At 35.9% G+C, this 19,225-nt stretch overlaps 2 protein-coding genes across 2 annotated transcripts in view; one reads left to right on the top strand and one right to left on the bottom strand.

The window, feature by feature from the left end:
- The window catches only part of LOC100374496 (peroxisome biogenesis factor 2-like), a 38,439-nt gene extending 35,728 nt beyond the window's left edge, over nucleotides 1-2,711 (top strand). The window contains exons 7-8 of the mRNA XM_006822915.3: nucleotides 965-1,077; nucleotides 1,862-2,711. Coding sequence (XP_006822978.2) covers nucleotides 965-1,060 — 96 coding nt within the window. The 3' untranslated portion in view covers nucleotides 1,061-1,077; nucleotides 1,862-2,711. The remainder of the gene's footprint in view (nucleotides 1-964; nucleotides 1,078-1,861) is intronic.
- LOC144361765 (WAP four-disulfide core domain protein 1-like) lies at nucleotides 2,661-13,013 on the bottom strand. The gene is made up of 6 exons (XM_085508521.1): nucleotides 12,825-13,013; nucleotides 8,787-8,985; nucleotides 8,455-8,496; nucleotides 5,081-5,116; nucleotides 4,143-4,297; nucleotides 2,661-2,748 (listed from the first exon to the last, which is right to left on the bottom strand). Exons 1-6 carry the CDS (start codon nucleotides 13,011-13,013, stop codon nucleotides 2,725-2,727), a joined length of 645 nt encoding a protein of 214 aa, XP_085364647.1. The 3' UTR covers nucleotides 2,661-2,724.
- Between the last annotated feature and the right edge of the window lie 6,212 nt (nucleotides 13,014-19,225).

Below are 19,225 nucleotides of genomic sequence, written 5' to 3'. Positions count from 1 at the left end.
GGGAGTTTAATTTATTGTTTATGGGGAGTTTAATTTTGTTATCTATGGGGAGTTTAATTTATTGTTTATGGGGAGTTTAATTTTGTTGTCTATGGGGAGTTTAATTTTGTTGTCTATGGGGAGTTTAATTTATTGTTTATGGGGAGTTTAATTTTGTTGTCTATGGGGAGTTTAACTTTGTTTTCTATGGGGAGTTTAACTTTGTTGTCTATGGGGAGTTTAACTTTGTTGTCTATGGGGAGTTTAATTTATTGTTTATGGGGAGTTTAATTTTGTTGTCTATGGGGAGTTTAACTTTGTTGTCTATGGGGAGTTTAACTTTGTTGTCTATGGGGAGTTTGATTTTGTTGTTTATGGGGAGTTTAACTTTCTTGTCTATGGGGAGTTTGATTTTGTTGTCTATGGGGAGTTTGATTTGTTGTCTATAGGGAGTTTGATTTTGTTGTTTATGGGGAATTTGATTTTGTTGTCTATGGGGAGTTTGATTTTGTTATCTATGGGAAGTTTGATTTTGTTGTCTATGGGGAGTTTAACTTTCTTGTCTATGGGGAGTTTGATTTTGTTGTCTATGGGGAGTTTGATTTGTTGTCTATATGGAGTTTGATTTTGTTGTTTATGGGGAGTTTGATTTTGTTGTCTATGAGGAGTTTGATTTTGTTGTCTATGGGGAGTTTGATTTTGTTATCTATGGGGAGTTTGATTTTGTTGTCTATGGGGAGTTTAATTTTGTCGTCTAGGGGGAGTTTGATTTCAATTTTTGGTTACTTGACTTATTGGCTCTATAAAATATCGTTGTTTATGGTGAGTTTGATTGTATATGTATACTGTAGTTTGAGACCTGTAATTACTATTTTTAGAAAATTGAGCTGTAGTTTACCTTTGACTAGTGTTGAACTCTATTGCTCAACAGGGTCAGTATTAGCGGTTCAAATATTTAAAGTGTTCATCATTCTTATTTTCACAGAGCAACTACCTAGCAGACGCTTCCTATACGTGTCCATTATGTGGTAAAGGCATTGATAACGATATCCAGTCTGTGAAATGCCAACTGAGTTTGTAGAGCTACCATATCAACAGGTAGTGTAAAGGAGACCATCCATCAAGGAACCTGTCAGTCAGTGTAAATCAAGAGACAGTAGAGATGGCATTTATCAAAGCTATTGAACTGTCATTTATTGTTTAATTTTGTAATTTTATAGTCAGATGTACAGTATTTGTACCGCTGACTGACAATTGTCTGATGTCTCTTGTTGTCCTTCAGAAAGTTTTTTTTTTAAATGGAATAGTTGTTGACGTGAAATGCAGCCTTAGTGTCACCTGATAGTTACTACAAGAAAGCTATGGTCATATCTGCTATCACTTTTGTTTTTTGAACGCCAGGGGTCGAAATACTCTGGTGCACACTGCACTATGCACATAGATTATTAGCTAGTGCAAATAAACTCAAAATATAATGTGCACGCTGTGCATGTAGCAATGAACACAACATTTTCTCATTATATTCACTAAGCCTAAATTAAGTTCAACAATTATTGTAAGGTAACTAAAAAAAAGCAAATTTTTTCGTGTTCACATTGATCGAGAACTAGTAAATTTTATTATAACTTTAAAAGTGGTGCATTTCACAACAATTTAGTGCAGGTAAATTTCAAATTCAACATGCACACTGTGCATGCAAGGAAAAAAATAATATTTCAATCCCTGAACGCTTACAAATGCACCAAATATGTGCCTTCCCTATGGTACAAAAGGGTTTGAATTTGCTATATGGCTGACCAAAAAACTATGAACTATCTAATAATAGTTAACACACACACTTACTTTATGTAAGATAAGAGACGAAATTTGAAAAATATTTCAGTTTTTATTCAGACTTTGTGCCAAGCTTGATAAAACATACAAAGACAATCACCCTGTATATGTGGTGGAAGAAGATGAAATGAAAAAATTTAATATGCTATTATACAGATGCAGGGGCCCACCCTATAGTGAATGGTCCTGAAAGTATACAGCATTGGTTTATCAAGAATGTCCGATTGTGGTCTGCGGAACTTGTCACAATGTTTTAATTTTTGTTGCAATTTGAATACCAGTAACCTTGTAAGATGAATAAATAATGAGACCAAAATTGGGGCCTGGGATGATGAATAAATAATATCACCAAAATTGGGGCCTGGGAGGATGAATAAATGATATTGCCAAATATGTGGTTTGGGTACATGAATAAATAGTATCACCAAATATTGGGCCTGGGAAGATGAATAGATAATATTACAAAAAAATTATGCATGGGAAGATGCATAAATAATATCACATAATATTGGGCCAGGGAAGATGAGTAAATAATATCACCAAAACATTCTGGGCCTAGGAAAATGAATTAATAAAATGACCACAATTTGGGGCCTGAGAAGATTAGAAAATAATATCAAATTTTGAAATCCATTCAGAAATTAAAATATAATGTCAATGAATGCCACGAAGATTAAGTTTTATATTTAAGATTTCTCATTGTCCTGTGTGCTTCTTGTCAACATCATGCAATGATATTGTGAGTTTTTTTTGTTTTGTTTTACAATAATGTTATATTGATGTCAATAAACTAAGCAACATTGAAAAAGTTTTGAATTTTTTTTTATAGAAAAAGAATTTTAAAAATTCCTTTGTTATTTCAGTGCAATATTTCCAATAAAGTAGAATTATATTATAAATTTCTTGAGTATTTCAGTTTCTCCTCCATTCCATTACCTGTGAAGGAAAATACGTCTTATTAAATTTGTGTTTGATAGAATTGTAGTTTAGAGTGGAAAAGGAAGATCAGACAAAATAAACACCAAGAGATGTGTGGGTTTTACTTTCCTCAGAAGACAAAATGCTATGTATTTTTCATAACCCCTCTCTCAAAGTTACACTCTGAGATAATTCATAATACTTTATTGGGGTTTTGGGATTATTATGTGAAATATTTAATCATATGTGTATATTGTGAAAAATATTTGAAAATTCTCATTTTACAATTTTGAATCAGAGTACATTTTGTATTTCTTTCTTCAATCATGTGTGAAATTGGTTGAGAAGCATTAGCATTTAGAAAATGAAAAGCTAAGCTGATCACCAGCAATCTGATGCTAAAATCATTGAAACATTTATCGCATATTTCAGCAAATTCAGACCATTATATATTTTACATAATAGTAATTTCACTTGCAATTTGCACATACAACAACAAAAAGTCAGGAGAGACAACAGTGACACTCAATGTTCAGAACTGTCGCCTGGCACAAAAACATTTAAAAAAATAAATTCACATAATAGTCCAAATACAGTTGTATCAAGGTTACTTTAGTAACCATGGTTATATGAATGATCTCATAGGGCAGCTTTTAATCACTAAAATACTGTAAAATACTTTATTTTAGCTGGAATTAATTTTCGCTGAAAAGACCTTTTGGGTGTTTTGTATGGAATTTATTTTCACTGTTGACGAGTGAAAAATGTAAAATATAGGAAAATAGGTACCCGGTATATTTATTTTAACTGAATCAATCCTTCAGCGAAAATAGCGAAAATTAGTTGCAAGCGAAAATAAAGTATTTTACAGTAATATAAAAATTCTATTTGCAACTTAGTTGAACACTGCTTAATGGTAAAATGCTGCTTTACATGATGTAACACAAATATTATAAAAGCCAAATTTCTGAACATGAGATATCTGTCACTGGCTTGTTTTTGCTGCAGAGTTGGGAATCCTACTAGATGCTGTCAGGCACTCATACACACATAATTACCGTATTAGGTGTGGTTAGTAGCAATATTTTTTTGAACAAGTAAAAAAAAATGAGACTGATATTCAGTCTGAGTGGTAATTGAATTTAACGAAATTGTATTATATTATTATGCTGATTAGCCTCTTAATAGTTTTAAATTTTAAAGCGGGAGAGTCGTCACCTATGCATGCGTCAGATGGCCATAGCGTGTCATTGTTTACAAACAAGCATCTACCCATGAGTCTTTGCGTTTTCAGCGTCTGTTATCGTCGCTTGGGACTCCTGTGCGTGCGCAGGTGACGACCCTCTCGCTTTAAGAATGTACAAAAACAAATCTTCTTCATGAAATACATGTATTTATACGTAGTTGTGTACCTTTGTTGTGACGGAAGGAGTTTCTTGAACACATATACCTCTGTTTGGTATGTCGTGTAAAGGGTCTCCATTGTCCTGTATGTGACATTCATAACCAGTGGGACAGCTCAGATCGGCAAAATCATCGTCAAACATTGTGGTACTACATGTTTCTACTGCAAAATCAGAACAATGTATGTATGATATACATGAGGTAATACAATAATGGTTGGGGAGGGGCTACTGAGATATCTTGCAAATATTAAATGTAAAACTTAAGTTTAAAATGTAAGCTGATGATGCCTTGTGTAAAAGATTGCATTATGGGTAAGATGGTTACATCATCAGTGAAACTCAATTGTGTTGAAAGTTAGGTTGTAGAAAAAAATAATTTCAAAAAACAATTTGAGCTATTTTTTAATTTTAATTATTAATTGCCATAATGGTAGTATTTTGATTTTTCATGAATTTTTTTTAGAATTCTGACAAATGAATATGAATATTTCTTTCATGGTATTATTGCATCATAATAAAATGATTGTGCCTGGAATGGTTGCATCATGGGAAATATGACTTCATCAAAGGTGAATGTTTCCACATGGCAAAATCATTGCATCATTGTTTAATAGTTGGGTAATCCCTTACTCCACATAATAAAACATCACAGTCGTTGTGTATTCAAATTCAGTGCCAATAAAAAGTTGTATGGGACCCACATAAAATACACCACATGGCAGTGAGTATAGCAATTTAAAACTGTCAAAAAATTGTGAGAAAACACCAAAATATTTAAAATCAATATATGGGATTTTTTTTTTCTCAGGAGGATTGCTGACATTTTGACAGTCTAAAATCTCCTTTCCCTTTTTCCAATTTATTAAGGCAACAGCTGACTTCATCATTTTACTAAATTCTCCAATATGTGACTGTGAGGGCAGTATAGCACGTGTCACGCTTACCTGATGGTGCTTCTTTGGGTCCATGTACAAGCCATCCTGAAACAATTATGTATTTTCATTAGAATCAATCTGTCACCAAGACAACTGACAACATATAGCTGCACAAACGTATATAATATTAACAATTCCGCTGTTATAAACTTGTGTAACAATGTGTAACTTAATTAGAAGACTTACACAAGACTCCAGGCTTCCTAAATTTAAAATTAATTTTAAATAAAATACATTATTTTTTCCTAAGATTTCTTTGATTAGGCATTACAGCTGAAAGAAAACTGACCTAAGATTAATCTGTGGAAAATGCCACATTTCTCTGGCCACGAGAATGTATTATTTTAACTAAAATAATCGTAATGTCGAAACATAACTATTTTTTTACAGTGGAATATTTGTTAGGTATGCTTTTTTCAAGAGGAGGTTGTTTTACGTGATGTTGTTGGCCTCATCTTCATCATTACATTATCAAACACTAAATGAAAGTCCTAAAATCAATGATCTAGTAGAAAGTCAGACCTGTTATTGTTAATTGGTAATGTAGCATGAATATGCAAGTTATGTAGATGAAGGAAACGGCAGTTACTAATGTTAGTCATTGGTATTTAAATATATGCAGATTGGGTCATATTAAAAGGAGGTAGTCGTCGCGCTTCGCATGTGCGATATTTGTGGTGATAAACATTGATTTTCCCACAATCCAATGCACTTTTCTAATGGAAATGAGGTATGAGGTTTGGTCTGAACGCGACTCGCACTGATTACTGCCAGCGACTCCTCCCATACCTTCCAATCACCTAATTAAAGCTTGGTAACGTCTCAGTTTGTATTCGTTGGTCTAACAGTCAAAGTCGCCATCTTTGTTTATATGAGACCCATATATCTCACGCATGCGTGGCGCGACAACTACTGCCCTTTAGTGTATCGGGGGGGGGGGGGTGATCTGTGATTCAGACATTCTCTAAAAGTTAATCCCGGAAGCTCGCAGTTACTATAACAACATCGTCTGAAACCTTTTGATATAGGCGAATACGTTAGCATATGCTGCACCGACGTGTGTCAATACTTCGCAGTAAATTTCGTAGGAGGAAGAAATTAAAAGGTGGTTTTACGTTTTGAGAAGTTTCTGTCCCTACAGTCTGGCGTGAAGTTTTTTGAGAGCAGTTTTGCATGAAATTATACCAGGAACCTGTGTCTCCATTGTGTGTTGTTTATGCTTTAATTACAATTACGAATTGTTGGAAGCATGTTTGTAGTTATTATTAATTGTACATATGGAGTATTCGGTCATAGATAAAAACAGTAGATGAAGACAAAAATGATACGCACTCTTCCAGCCTACGATGTTACGAACTTCTCGTACAATTCACGGATCATCATTCGCGTAAACTGAAGTGTTTAAAGCGGGAGGGTCGTCATCTGCGCACGCGCGGGAATTGAGTCCCAAGCGACGATAACAACACACGCTAAAAACGCAAAGGCTCATGGGTAGCCGCTTGTTTGTAAACAATGACGCGCTGTGGCCATCATGATGCATGCGCAGGTGACAACTCTCCCGCTTTAACAAAAATGATCGGAATATTCAAAAAAACACAACAATAGCGAAATTGGCCGCCAGGTAATCCCGTAGTAAAACATTGGTACAGCATATGTGCTACCGTAGTCAGCTATATCCAAGCTTTCAGATGATATATAGGTTGCATGCATAATAAATTTTAGAGAATGTCTGTTTTACCCCGTTGCTACCTTAAGCATGACTGACTGATACTAAACTGACTACTTCTAATCACACAATAAAATCCTGGATCAACTGAAGTATTTTGACATGAGTTTAATAAAACATTATTTTTAACATTCTCTAATACTAGTAACACCCTTTCCCCTACCAAAATTACTAACTACCATTTTCTGTATGTTTTTATATTAGTCAGCAGCTTTCAATTATCTTCAATTTTAGTAAATACATCGACTGAAACATTTTCCAATCAGACATGGGTAAGGAGAGAAAGCAATGTCAAGAATTGGCGGTATTCCTGTGAGCTCGGTTATAAAAGTAATGAACGACATCAACAACATATATTGTGTTCTGACAATAGCATGGTAGCAACATTTCTGATTTTACAACATAATAGTGTACAAGATTGTGCCAAGGACGTCTTAATTATCTTGTCTCTATCTGTGTCACATTCTGAAAGCGATAGCAACACGTCCACATTGACGATGTGCATGTTCCAAACCCACAATTACGATAAGTAAACATGATTGCTCCCTTAGTCCGTTCATTTTGCACCATGTGTTGTATTTTTTCCCATACTTGAACATTCAAAAAATATCAGACTACGTGAGTTTCTAGACTAAAAATGGAAAACGTGATGTGAATGAAAAAAATAAAACAAAAAAAATGCACACAACACAGACCATATTAGCCATTGAGGAAAATAGGTCTACGATTGTAGAACATAGCGCCCTCACATAATACTTTTATGTAATTCGGTATATGTTATTGGCAGCCGCGGCCTCTCCTCTCTTTGTTGAGTGTAGCAGTAATATATACGATCAAATTTCATTGTGGTTTTGATGTCTGGTATGTGTACATAATTACTTGCTTATGCACCTATTTTTACCGTGTTCGTATTATCATAGATGAAGGTCAAGGTTCATTGTTGTTGTTGTTGTTGTTGTTGTTGTTGTTGTTGTTGTTGACTCTTGTGGTTACAATAACCCGAACAGTTTGTATACACTTTCTTTCCAACTTGGGTATTATATTACCGAATTTGTGATCTCGGTCAAGTTTTGGTATTTATTCTATGTGTATTTTTTCAAGATATTGGTTAAATTTTATGTGAAATGAAAACAATGAAATTTAATAAACTTGTCAATCACCTATGACTTTTTAATTAAGATATGGGGTAACTAGGTAAATAGCAGAAGAAAAAACAATTAATTGTTTGAAGTACCAATAAGTCAAGGTCAGTCAATTAGATAAGTGTAGTAAACCGAGATGTTGTATGAATATAAATAAAAAAAGTGACAAGTATAGTGTAGTTTTTAAGATTAATACAGTACATGTAGTATTATTCGAGAAACATATTTTTTTATATATATAATTATGGTGACCTAATTGTTCACTTTTGACTAGAATTATTTTAGCCATTTTTTTTCTCCTCAAAATATCATCGCTATGTTTCATTTTTTTTCATGCAAAGTAAAGATGGTGTAACGTTAATTTGTATTCACCCATTTGTTATTTAATCTAGATGCTCAATGGGAACGTGAAAATTTGCAATAGCTACGCTATGGTGTTAATGACTGTTGTAGATTTAGTAGTAGCACTAGCATATGCTGGTGATACCACGTGACCACGCGTATTTTCAACCCACCTGAATTTTTCTGTCGTACTGGTTCGGTTACCCAGTCTAGAACTAGAAAGTAAAGAACGTTATTACACAAATTGAATGCAGCGCCCTCTTCGAGCAATATTATAAGCGTTTTCCCGTACCTTTTGATGCATTACGGCGTTTTACGGAATATGACTTGTTTGTTTATGGGTATCGAATTATGTTTTCTTTTTATTGTTACAATTGGTCGTTTCCCTCTAGAATGGGTATCAATGGTTAACTTGAATTTGAAACCTATTTTGTTTAACCAAAGTTGACTTTGTTACGTTGTATGTTTTCTAAAATGTTTCCAGTGGATTCAGTACATATCTTACCAGGTGGCGGTATAACGGTGTCTATACACGTATAAACACAACCTTTGTTGCAACAACACATCCCCGTTGGACAGTCTGTTCTACATAAATCTTTCGAACACTGTGATGGGCAGCGCCCTCGACGGCCACCGTTACATCGAGGACGATGGGGTCTCGATCTGCGGTGTTCCCGGGGATGTTCTTGTCGAGTTACCCGATCCTACAGGAATAAGGAGATATATTAATAACATAACTTTATAATCACATGACAAATTAATTTACCGTAATTTATTTTAAAGCGGTGGAGTTGACCCTCCCGCGCGCGTTAAGGAAGAGCTTATCAGATATTCAATTCTAAGTTCTAAGTGCCACCATCTTTGAGAAGAATTCAGTGAACGGCCAGGCACTGAACCGTGCGCATTAATTAAGTTCATAAGTTTGTAATTACGTCAACATTTCGAGATATATGTCACAGTGTTCAGTTTATTTTTTAACATGGCTTCCGTAAATATTGCTAACTATACAAATAATATAAAAATGTGTTCACATATTGCAATCAACAACACTCAATTCGTGTGTATGTATAAATGACTCGCGTAACATTGATGACGTTGTTGCACGTCATTTGAGTTCTAAAATGTGAAGGAATCAGACAAAAACCATGACAGAATTGCCAAGTGATGTCCATCACAGTTGAGAGGAAACAGAAACTATTAAATCGGGGAAGTCGTCTCCTACAGATGCGTCAGATGGCCATAGCGTGTTATTGTTTAGAAACAAGCGTCTACCCATGAGCCTTTGCGTTTTTAGCGTGTGTTGTTATCGTCGCTTGGGACTCAAGCACGTACGCAGGTGACGATCCTCCCGCTTTAAAGGGCGATGTTCGCCACGCCGTGTCGATATTGGACTCATAGCGACGTACACGACGCGTTTAAAATGCATTGTTTGTTTACATGAAATTCGAACACGCACTGCGCGACGACCACCGCTCTTTAAAGATGCAACAATTTGACCATGATTTGTACCATCTTGTACCATTTAGAGGCTTGGCCCACAGTCAGCTGGCGCACACGTGATAATAAAATAAATACGATATTTACTATATGGGGGCCGCCATCTTGAAAGACGCATAAAACTAAATAAGAGACAAGTTGTGAAACGCGTTTTTCAGATTCCTACAAATCAGGACAGAAATACCAATCTTTCACAAAAATACGGTACGTTGGGGTTATGTTAAGCCAACCGATAACAAAATTCGGCCGAATTCGTCGTTTTTGTGTGGAAAAATCCCTTGCATACGAACACCCAATTACGCTAAGAACCTAGAACACTAAGCCGGGGTACTTGAAACCGAAATTGTCATCTTAGCGTTAGGCCGTCGCAGATTGGCTGCTGTGCTGGAATGCCAATTTTTAGTTTCAAATACCCCGACTAAGTGTTCTACGTTCTTCCCGTAATTAGGTGTTCGTATGCAAGGGATTTTTCCACACAAAAACGACGAATTCGGCCGAATTTTGTTATCAGTTGGCTTAATATAACCCCAACGGACCGTATTTTTGTCCTGATTTGTAGGAATCTGAAAAACGCGTTTCACAACTTGTCTCTTATTTAGTTTTATGCGTCATTCAAGATGGCGGCCCCCATATATTAAATATCGTATTTATTTTATTATCACGTGTGCGCCAGCTGACTGTGGCTTGGCCGAATAAACTTAGACCTTGACAGAACTACCATCAAATATGCGTATTCTAACAGCGCCCCCAGTAGTCAGTTGCGGCTAATCATTGTCCAATCAGTTTGCGTGTTACAAAATGGCGGCGCCCATGAATCGTGATATTTGTGATGATAAAAATGCGAAAGTTGTCGGTGTTGGTGCCCTCAAGCCTCATCATGTAATCGACGCAGTTTTGCGTGAGAAGGATGTCTTCATAGCGACAACAATTTTGTTTTATAATTTGCTACGTCCAAGCTGATTGGGCGCCTTGTTTCGATACGCAATTAGCCTATGCGATCCCGCACGGTATCGTGTATAGAGGCTTCCCACATGACGTCACGAAACACGTGATCCGCCATCTTGGAGTACAAACGCAATCATGGAAAAAATGACAACAATACACTGTCAGCTTGATATCCTTGAAATTAAAATAATCAGACGTCTAATCTGAGTCATTGTCCGAATAAATAACTCGTTGACGTTTAGTTGGGACCACGGCAGAACCAGAACTTGAACTGGACGACTATGATACACAGTTTATATTGAAGTTAAAAGTTCCGCCACAGAATTGTGCATTGGCAAACATGCCGTGCAACTGCGGTACTCTACAGACGGGATGACTTTCGTCGACAGCGGTTGTCGCTTAGCTGCACCACAGTCCTTCGTTGAGGGACTGTGGCTGCACGCTATACCTTCGTGTGTGATGTTGCTTGCTGGTCGTGGATTGACTGAGTCTTGATTACCGGTTAAAATGTTGCTCTTTTGGCGTTGGTAAATTTTATTTGAAACTGAGTAACGCCGCAACGTCGCCAGCAGAAACCTGGTATCTCGATGCTGATGGTTGCGGCTCCATAGTAAGCGCTGATTTTACTGCTGGTGGATCTTCTGAGAGCCCTTCAAGGTTTATAAAACTCAGTTTCCAGGTGGTCAACATATATTAAGTTCTCCCAATCGTAGTATTCCATATGATGTACACCTGACATGCCAAAAATGTTGTTGAACGATTTGAACTGGATAAAAATAGCAAACGAAAATGTGTTTACAAAATAAAAATAGTTCGGTAGCCAATGAAAATACCATGTTCATTTGCATATCGACCGTGAAAATACCGAAAACATTATTGCATGGGTGATATGCAAATTAGTTTGGGCCAAAATAAGTGACTGCCTAAAAGTACCATCACTGTTGTTCAAATTTCATGTCACTCGGCAAGTATATTCATGTACCCCAAGGGGAAAATATCGTACTTCTAAATATTGTTTATTCCGAAAAACTGTACTCCTGAAGGGACTACTTTGTTTGCTCTCGGACCTCATTTGCATATGGGTTGTGGAAATACCGATTTTGATTTCAGGGACGAATCAAAATAAACTGCAGTACATAATAGTCAAATCTCCCATACATTCGTGTCTGCTCTGATCATTTCGTCAGTGGTAGGTTAAATCTACTTACTTCATATACGGATAGTAATTTGATTTCATCTCAAGCATATTATCATGATTATCCCTTACAAAAGTTTCCTATGGAACATATGTAATAATAACAGAACCCCACACCCTCCCCGTGGCTTTCGTTGCGTATGGTTTGTTTGTAATCCAACATGGCGGCCTAGTGATTTTTGTGACGTCACTGCAAAGCCTCTATAGGCGTATAGGTCGAAGAAACGGAACCATGCGATTCGGACGATTGTACCCGTTCCTGCATTTGTCAATCATGAACTGGTTATTTTGAAACATTCACTGATATCACACAAGCTAAAGTATGTGTAAATACCATATTTAATACCAACATGCAACATGAAAATTGACATTGTATATACATATACATACGTACTCGCAAATCGAGGTACGGAATGGTGAAAGGGAAATTGTCGCGCGTTTTCTTTGAGTTGTGATCAATGTGACTTACTGTACACTTTTCTTAATGTATTGGAGAGAACATTTATGTTTTTGGGCCTCAGTGAAACCTGGCTGCATTCTGAAACTAATTGCGATTTATATAATATTCCAGCTTACAACTTGATCACCAATCACAGAGATAACTTACGGGGTGGTGGTGTGGCACTGTACATTCATAGCTCTTTGTCTTTCACCCCTATTAACATTAATATTATGCACTGTTAATCGGTCTTTGTGGAAACTACCATTAACAACAAAACAGTTATCATAGGTGTTAATTACAGAAAACCTAATACTCCCTATTCAGAATTCCTCAACAGTTTAGAAGCATGTCTAGATCAGCTGTCTGCTAGTGGTAATGAATGCATTATCCTTGGCGATGTGAACATTGACACCTCTTCAGAATCACCATCTGCCTCCCAATATCTAACATTAACAAGTACTTACAATTTTACCCAGGTAATTAACATCCCAACACGCGTCACTGACAACACAAGCACGACCATCGATCACCTCCTTACTAACATTACAAATTATTTCTTCGATTGCGGTACTATTCAAACCGATATTACTGACCACTACCCCATATTTGGTGTCATTGAACGTCTTAATCACGTGTTTCAGACAGATAATCATGTTCAGAAATACGACTTTTCCTACTATAATAAAGACCGGTTTTTGACCGACTTAAGTGATGCATCTTGGCAGTCAGTTTATAATTGTACCGATCCTAATGTCGCGTACACATTATTTTATAATATTTACTACGGTATTTCATCTAAACATCTTCCAATTAAAACCATTCACGTTAAATCTAAATCTCCTCGAAAAACCTGGCTATCCCAAGGTCTCCTTAAATCGGTCAAAACCAAACATAAATTATTTGGCAAATTGAAAAACAAACCAACTGATATTAAATTGTTAAAAAAATATAAAACCTACAGAAACTTGTTAACTAAATTACTAAAATTGGCCAAGAAACGGTATTATTCAAACAAATTTTCAGCATCCCGTGGCAATAGCAACAAAACATGACAAGTGGTCAACGAAGTCCTTAATAAGTCTAATCGTTCAACCGTTCCACAGAAATTAATTTCAGGCAATTCTGGCAAAATACTGACCACTAGTTCAGATATTGCAGATGAGTTCAATGACCACTTTGTTAATATCGGTCCAAATCTTGCCGCTCAAATTACTAGCTCTGGTGATTTCATTGATTACCTCACTGGCAATTTTCTAAACTCTTTCTTCTTTCATCTTGTAAGCGACATCGACGTTTTCAAAGAAATTATTTCCCTTGACCCGAAAAAAATTGTTGGACATGACAGCATTCACCCAAAACTAGCAAGAGACGCCGCGCACCTAATCTCTCATCCTCTCGCACATATTATCAATTGTTCACTGAGCCAAAGCATTTTTCCAGACTCTCAAAACTGCTAAAATTACCCCCAATTTATAAAAAAAGGACCTACTACAGATACCAACAATTACAGACCCATATCTATCCTGCCTACATTTAGTAAAATTGTTGAATCAATTGTTAATAAATAGCTGATTAATTTCATAGAGAAAAAAAGTATACTTATCAAAACACAATTTGGTTTTCGTAAAAAACACAGCGCAACACTTGCCCTAACCGACCTGATCTCAGACATAGCCGAGAAAATGGACAAAGGTTATATTACTTTTGGAATTTTTATCGACCTGAAAAAAGCTTTTGATACTATAGATCACAATATTCTGTTCCACAAATTACAATATTATGGGATCAGAATGCTCCGGGTCCCGCTACTCTGGTTTAAAAACTACCTTTCTGTCCGTTATCAATCAGTGAAAATTAACAATATTACATCTACATATAAACCAATAAAGTGTGGTGTTCCACAAGGATCGATTCTTGGCCCACTTTTATTCCTAATTTACATAAATGATATCAATAACTCAACTAATGCTTTTGACTTTGACTATTTGCAGACGATACTAACCTCTTTCAGTATATTAAAAGTAACACAATCAAACTTGCACATACTAATAACGATTTTCAAAGAGTCTGTGAATGGTGCAGTGCCAACAAACTTACAGTCAATGTAGAAAAAACCAAATGCATGACTATTAAAACGCCTCATAAACACCTGGGCATTAAGGGCAGCTTGGATATAAATGGGTTTGAGATAGAGGGCGTTTGTTCAATCAATTATCTTGGCGTGTCCATTGACCAGCACCTCAACTGGAAACCTCACATTGAAAAAGTAAAAAAAATAATTGCCCCCAAAGTTGGTATTATCTCCCAGATCAGACATTATGTGCCCAAATCAGTTTTACATTTGTTATACAATTCCCTGATTCTCCCGCATTAGTTATTGTTTAGAAGTATTGGGGAAACGCCTATCATACACTATTAGAGCCTATCCTTCTTTTGCAAAAGAAAGTTGTACGGCTTATCTCATTTGCAGTTTACAATGCACATACTGCCCCTCTATTTAAAAAACTGGGCATACTTGATATTCACAAGTTGTGTAAATTTAAGATATGTCTGTTCATTTATGATCTGAAAAGCAACCGCTATGCCCATACTATCAATGACTATCTCTCCCCTCTACCTCATTTATATCCAACACGACTTGCGTCAGGTAATAACTACTATGTCCCCAGGATGAATCTTTCACTTTCCCAACATACTTTAAAATATACAGCCGTAAAACATTGGAATTCTCTATCTGAGTCAATCAAACAAATTACTAATAGAATAACTTTCAAAAGTTCCCTAAAACAACATATACTGAACAACGTACTTTAATATTTAAATACTAGCTTTATCATATGTATGATACAAATATTATTTGCAGCTAAAATTATTATTATTATTATTATTATTATTATTAATATAAGATTACTAGAATTGTTATTATTATTGGTGAAAATAAATCATATATACATATATATATATATCATATATATAGTAAATCGGGTTTATGGGTAATTGGTGATTTGTGTCTAAATAAATATTTATGCAACACTTTTGAGACAAAATATGGTAATATAGTTTTCGCTTATATTTGTTAGCTTGGACGCCTTCTTACGACGTCACAAGAGAAAATTCTGTATGCAAATGGAAGCTAATGAGGAGCCTCGTTTTAAAATAAACAAAAATAACGTTGCCGTAGACCAGTTATAATTTTTTTTTTCACTTTACAAAAATATTTTATGCTCAGAAACATAAAATAATAAAAAAATAATAATATTTATGTATTAATGAATGATTAGACGAGAAAATAGCAGTCATTTCACAAGCACTTCATTGGAGCATAGTACGTTAACACAAAAATGCAAGCGAAAACAAAGATAGCAATGCAAAAGCTTCTCGTCGTACATCATCCCCAATTAAGTGACTTATTACGATAAAATATACACAAAGTTGTTCACAATTAACATAGATGCGATATAAATCATTCACGATAAGCGATATACTTGACCTTTAACCTTTACCAGTTCTTGGCAGTTCGATTAGGTAGTAAATCACGATTGTGATAAGTACGGGTCTACTGGACGAGGGAATCACAGTCAGCTGGCGCACACGTGATAATAAAATAAATACGATATTGACTATATGGGGGCCGCCATCTTGAATGACGCATAAAACTAAATAAGAGACAAGTTGTGAAACGCGTTTTTCAGATTCCTACAAATCAAGACAAAATAACCAATCTTTCACAAAAATACGGTCCGTTTGAGTTATATTAAGCCAACCGATAACAAAATTCGGCCGAATTCGGCGTTTTTGTGTGGAAAATCCCTTGCATACGAACACCTAATTACGCGAAGAACCAAGAACACTAAGCCGGGGTATTTGAAACCGAAATTGTCATCTAAGCGTTAGGCCGTCGCTGATTGGCTGCTGAGCTGGAATGCCTAATAAGCCAGCTCATTGCGCACTGAGACCGTGAAATAGTCGATCCATATTGAGAGGGTGTGGCGTTACGTGACGTGTTTATAGTAGACAATCTTTTGACGTACGCGAGCGGTTTGAGTCACACATGCAGTACATGTTTACTTTTATCCTTGCGGTTTATTTGGTGTTGTATACTTGCTTTACTTTCTATGTCAGCAGCTACTATGAGTTTACACTTATCTCTCTGTACAATTTACCTTGACATGTTACTAACTCAACCATACTATAAACATTACATGTTAGTATCAGCTGGTTTTACTCGATATTGATTTTTTTTCTTCTGCATGCTCTATATTACTTTTAATAAATATTCTATGAACATGAGTCCTTATGACACATTTGACAATCGACAAGTACATTTCCCAATAGTGGTGTAAAACCAACTTATAATACATCGATCTCGAAATGCCAGTGACATTTTTGTTCTCTACCACGCATTCCAACGGCTTATTGGTTTGCTTTACTGCAAGATGTTAACATACTTGTCATAGATAATGTATTCCAGCAGGGGTTCTCGACTTACAAAGTAAACTAATCTATGTTCGTAATTTGTGGTTTGTTTTAAAATCAACTACCATGCTTCCCGGTATGTGTTAACACGTGTTCATTCGTGGCCGATGCTCGAAGGCTGTCGCCCTCGGCAATTTAGGAGATTTAAAAGCATACACAGTTCATATACATGATGGCCGCCTACATTATAAATTAGTAAATTCTTGGTATTTAACTGAGTAAAATGTCCCAGCAAATAACGAAAAAGACAATTCTACCGACACAATTACCATGTGAACAACAACCTTCCTATGGAGGAGTCGGAAATTAGTTAAAATTCATACAACGGTATAATTAAAAAAATAGTTTTTCGACTTATTAAATTCTGTCTTGTATATATACTTTGACTCATCTGCAAATTAGGAGTTGGCAACTTGAATCACAACATCTGTGACGATGACAGAAACCAGCTCTTCATGTTGTATCAATCAATGGAGCTAAAAAAGACAGATTATCGTTCACATGATTCAGATTATCGTAAGGAAACTATCTTTATTCCAATGATTAGTTATACTGCGATAGACTCTGGTGACGTGGCAGTTTGGGTGGAACACAATCCTCGCGCGTAGTTTCTAAGTTGTCAGCGCCGATTTTAAATCATTCTAAACGCTTATCGAAATATCAGATGACCAAATAAATTATTGCTTCCAAGTTTACTGAGCTAGGGCTAGACACATGATACATTGCAAAGAATGCTGCCCCTAAAAAGACGGATGCCAGGGAGCTTTCGGTCAACATGTTCCATATCCACGCCACCACGTCTCGGTGCTCACTGACTTCATGTTCATGCCCGCCTCAGCAAATTCTTAGTTTAGAATAACACAGCAGTGGTTTCACGTTCGCAGCGAGATTTCGCTCATTGCGTGAAAGGCGCGGATCTAACGTCCGCCACAAAAATCGAATGATTTTGATTTGATTTTCTTTTATTATAATAGATCATTGTCGAACTGCCGGTATTACTATCAAATGTTTATAGCACGTAACCCCTACTCCCACCCAAAACGACCGCGTCTGTCATATTCTATATACATACTAGTATATGCGAAGTATTGACGCGACTATGACGCTACGGCCTTTGTTTGCAGTGAAAGAAAAATGGTTTATTGTCACGGTGAGATATACGTGTTATAACTTCACAGTGTTAACAACAATGAAAATAAAACAATTATAAAACTAGCTAAATACATATATGAATGTTTCAAAATTAGAGAAAATAACATAAAAAAGCTTTCATTCTCATCCAAAAAACAAAACAATAACACAATATTAATATCAAGGCATATCTATTTTCTGTTATTATTTTATTTTATTGTTTTTTTTTTTTCATCCACACTTTATTGTAATTAAACTCAAGATCATATAAAGCATACGATATCAATAAAGTTTATTATTATTATTATTATTACTACATATGCTACTATAAAAAAATAATAATAATAAACACGATCCATTAATCGGGAAAATAGTTTCCGTTTTTTTAACTGCACTGTGTTAATTTCACTCGAGAGATATCACTAGTGAATTTGATATCAACTCATTATTCTAGTTTGAACTTTAATAATTGCTCTGATATATGAGATAGGTTGGGTTATACAATCGTTGTATACGTTCATAGTGTGCATACAAGAACGCGCATAAAACAAAGTCACATGAGCAATATAGTGCAAAGTATGTTGAACGTTGCGTCTCGGCGCACGTCACGTCAGACGTGCATCACGCACAGTGCTTCCATATTTGCGGGGATTAGGAACGGGAAGTTTATCACCTTGGGAAGGACCGGGAGAAATTTAGTCTGATAGAAAAATAATGGCCTTCCTCAAAACTAGACTAAACATAAATGACCCTGACCGATATCAAGCTGAAATATAATGAAATATAATTTCTTTTAGTGTCAGTTAATCCCTGTTCCGAAATCAGGGACCACTAATTCGGGTTCTATCCCTGTGTCATGAATATGTTTTTTGCGTATCTGTTGACCGACTTAATTAGTTGATTATTAGCTGAATTGCTGTGTTATGTCTGTCATCGTGTAGGCCTATTTGAAGTTTTGGACGGAACTTGGCTCAGTGATTTGGAACTAATTACGAGATACCGTCGCTATTCTGACATCCGTAGTTATTAATGTAGTGAACGATTAATCAAAAGATATGACGTATTCAGTACTTAGTTTGATTGGCTTTATGATTGAAGTTTACGCCTTAGAGTCTTTTTACTGCTTTGTAATTGGTTAGAGTTTTGAAAATGAATAAAGAGAGTTTGAGTTGGTCTTGGCAAATACTCCACGATAGACGCAGTCTAAGTCTAGAGCAGTCCTGGAGAGACTTGGGGCGAGCCTTGACGCAGTCTTGGG

The sequence above is a fragment of the Saccoglossus kowalevskii genome, chromosome 15 (genome assembly GCF_978046115.1).
Source record: "Saccoglossus kowalevskii chromosome 15, keSacKowa6.1, whole genome shotgun sequence".
NCBI classification, from domain to species: Eukaryota; Metazoa; Hemichordata; class Enteropneusta; family Harrimaniidae; genus Saccoglossus; species Saccoglossus kowalevskii.
This window is presented reverse-complemented; position numbering and strand designations above follow the sequence as displayed.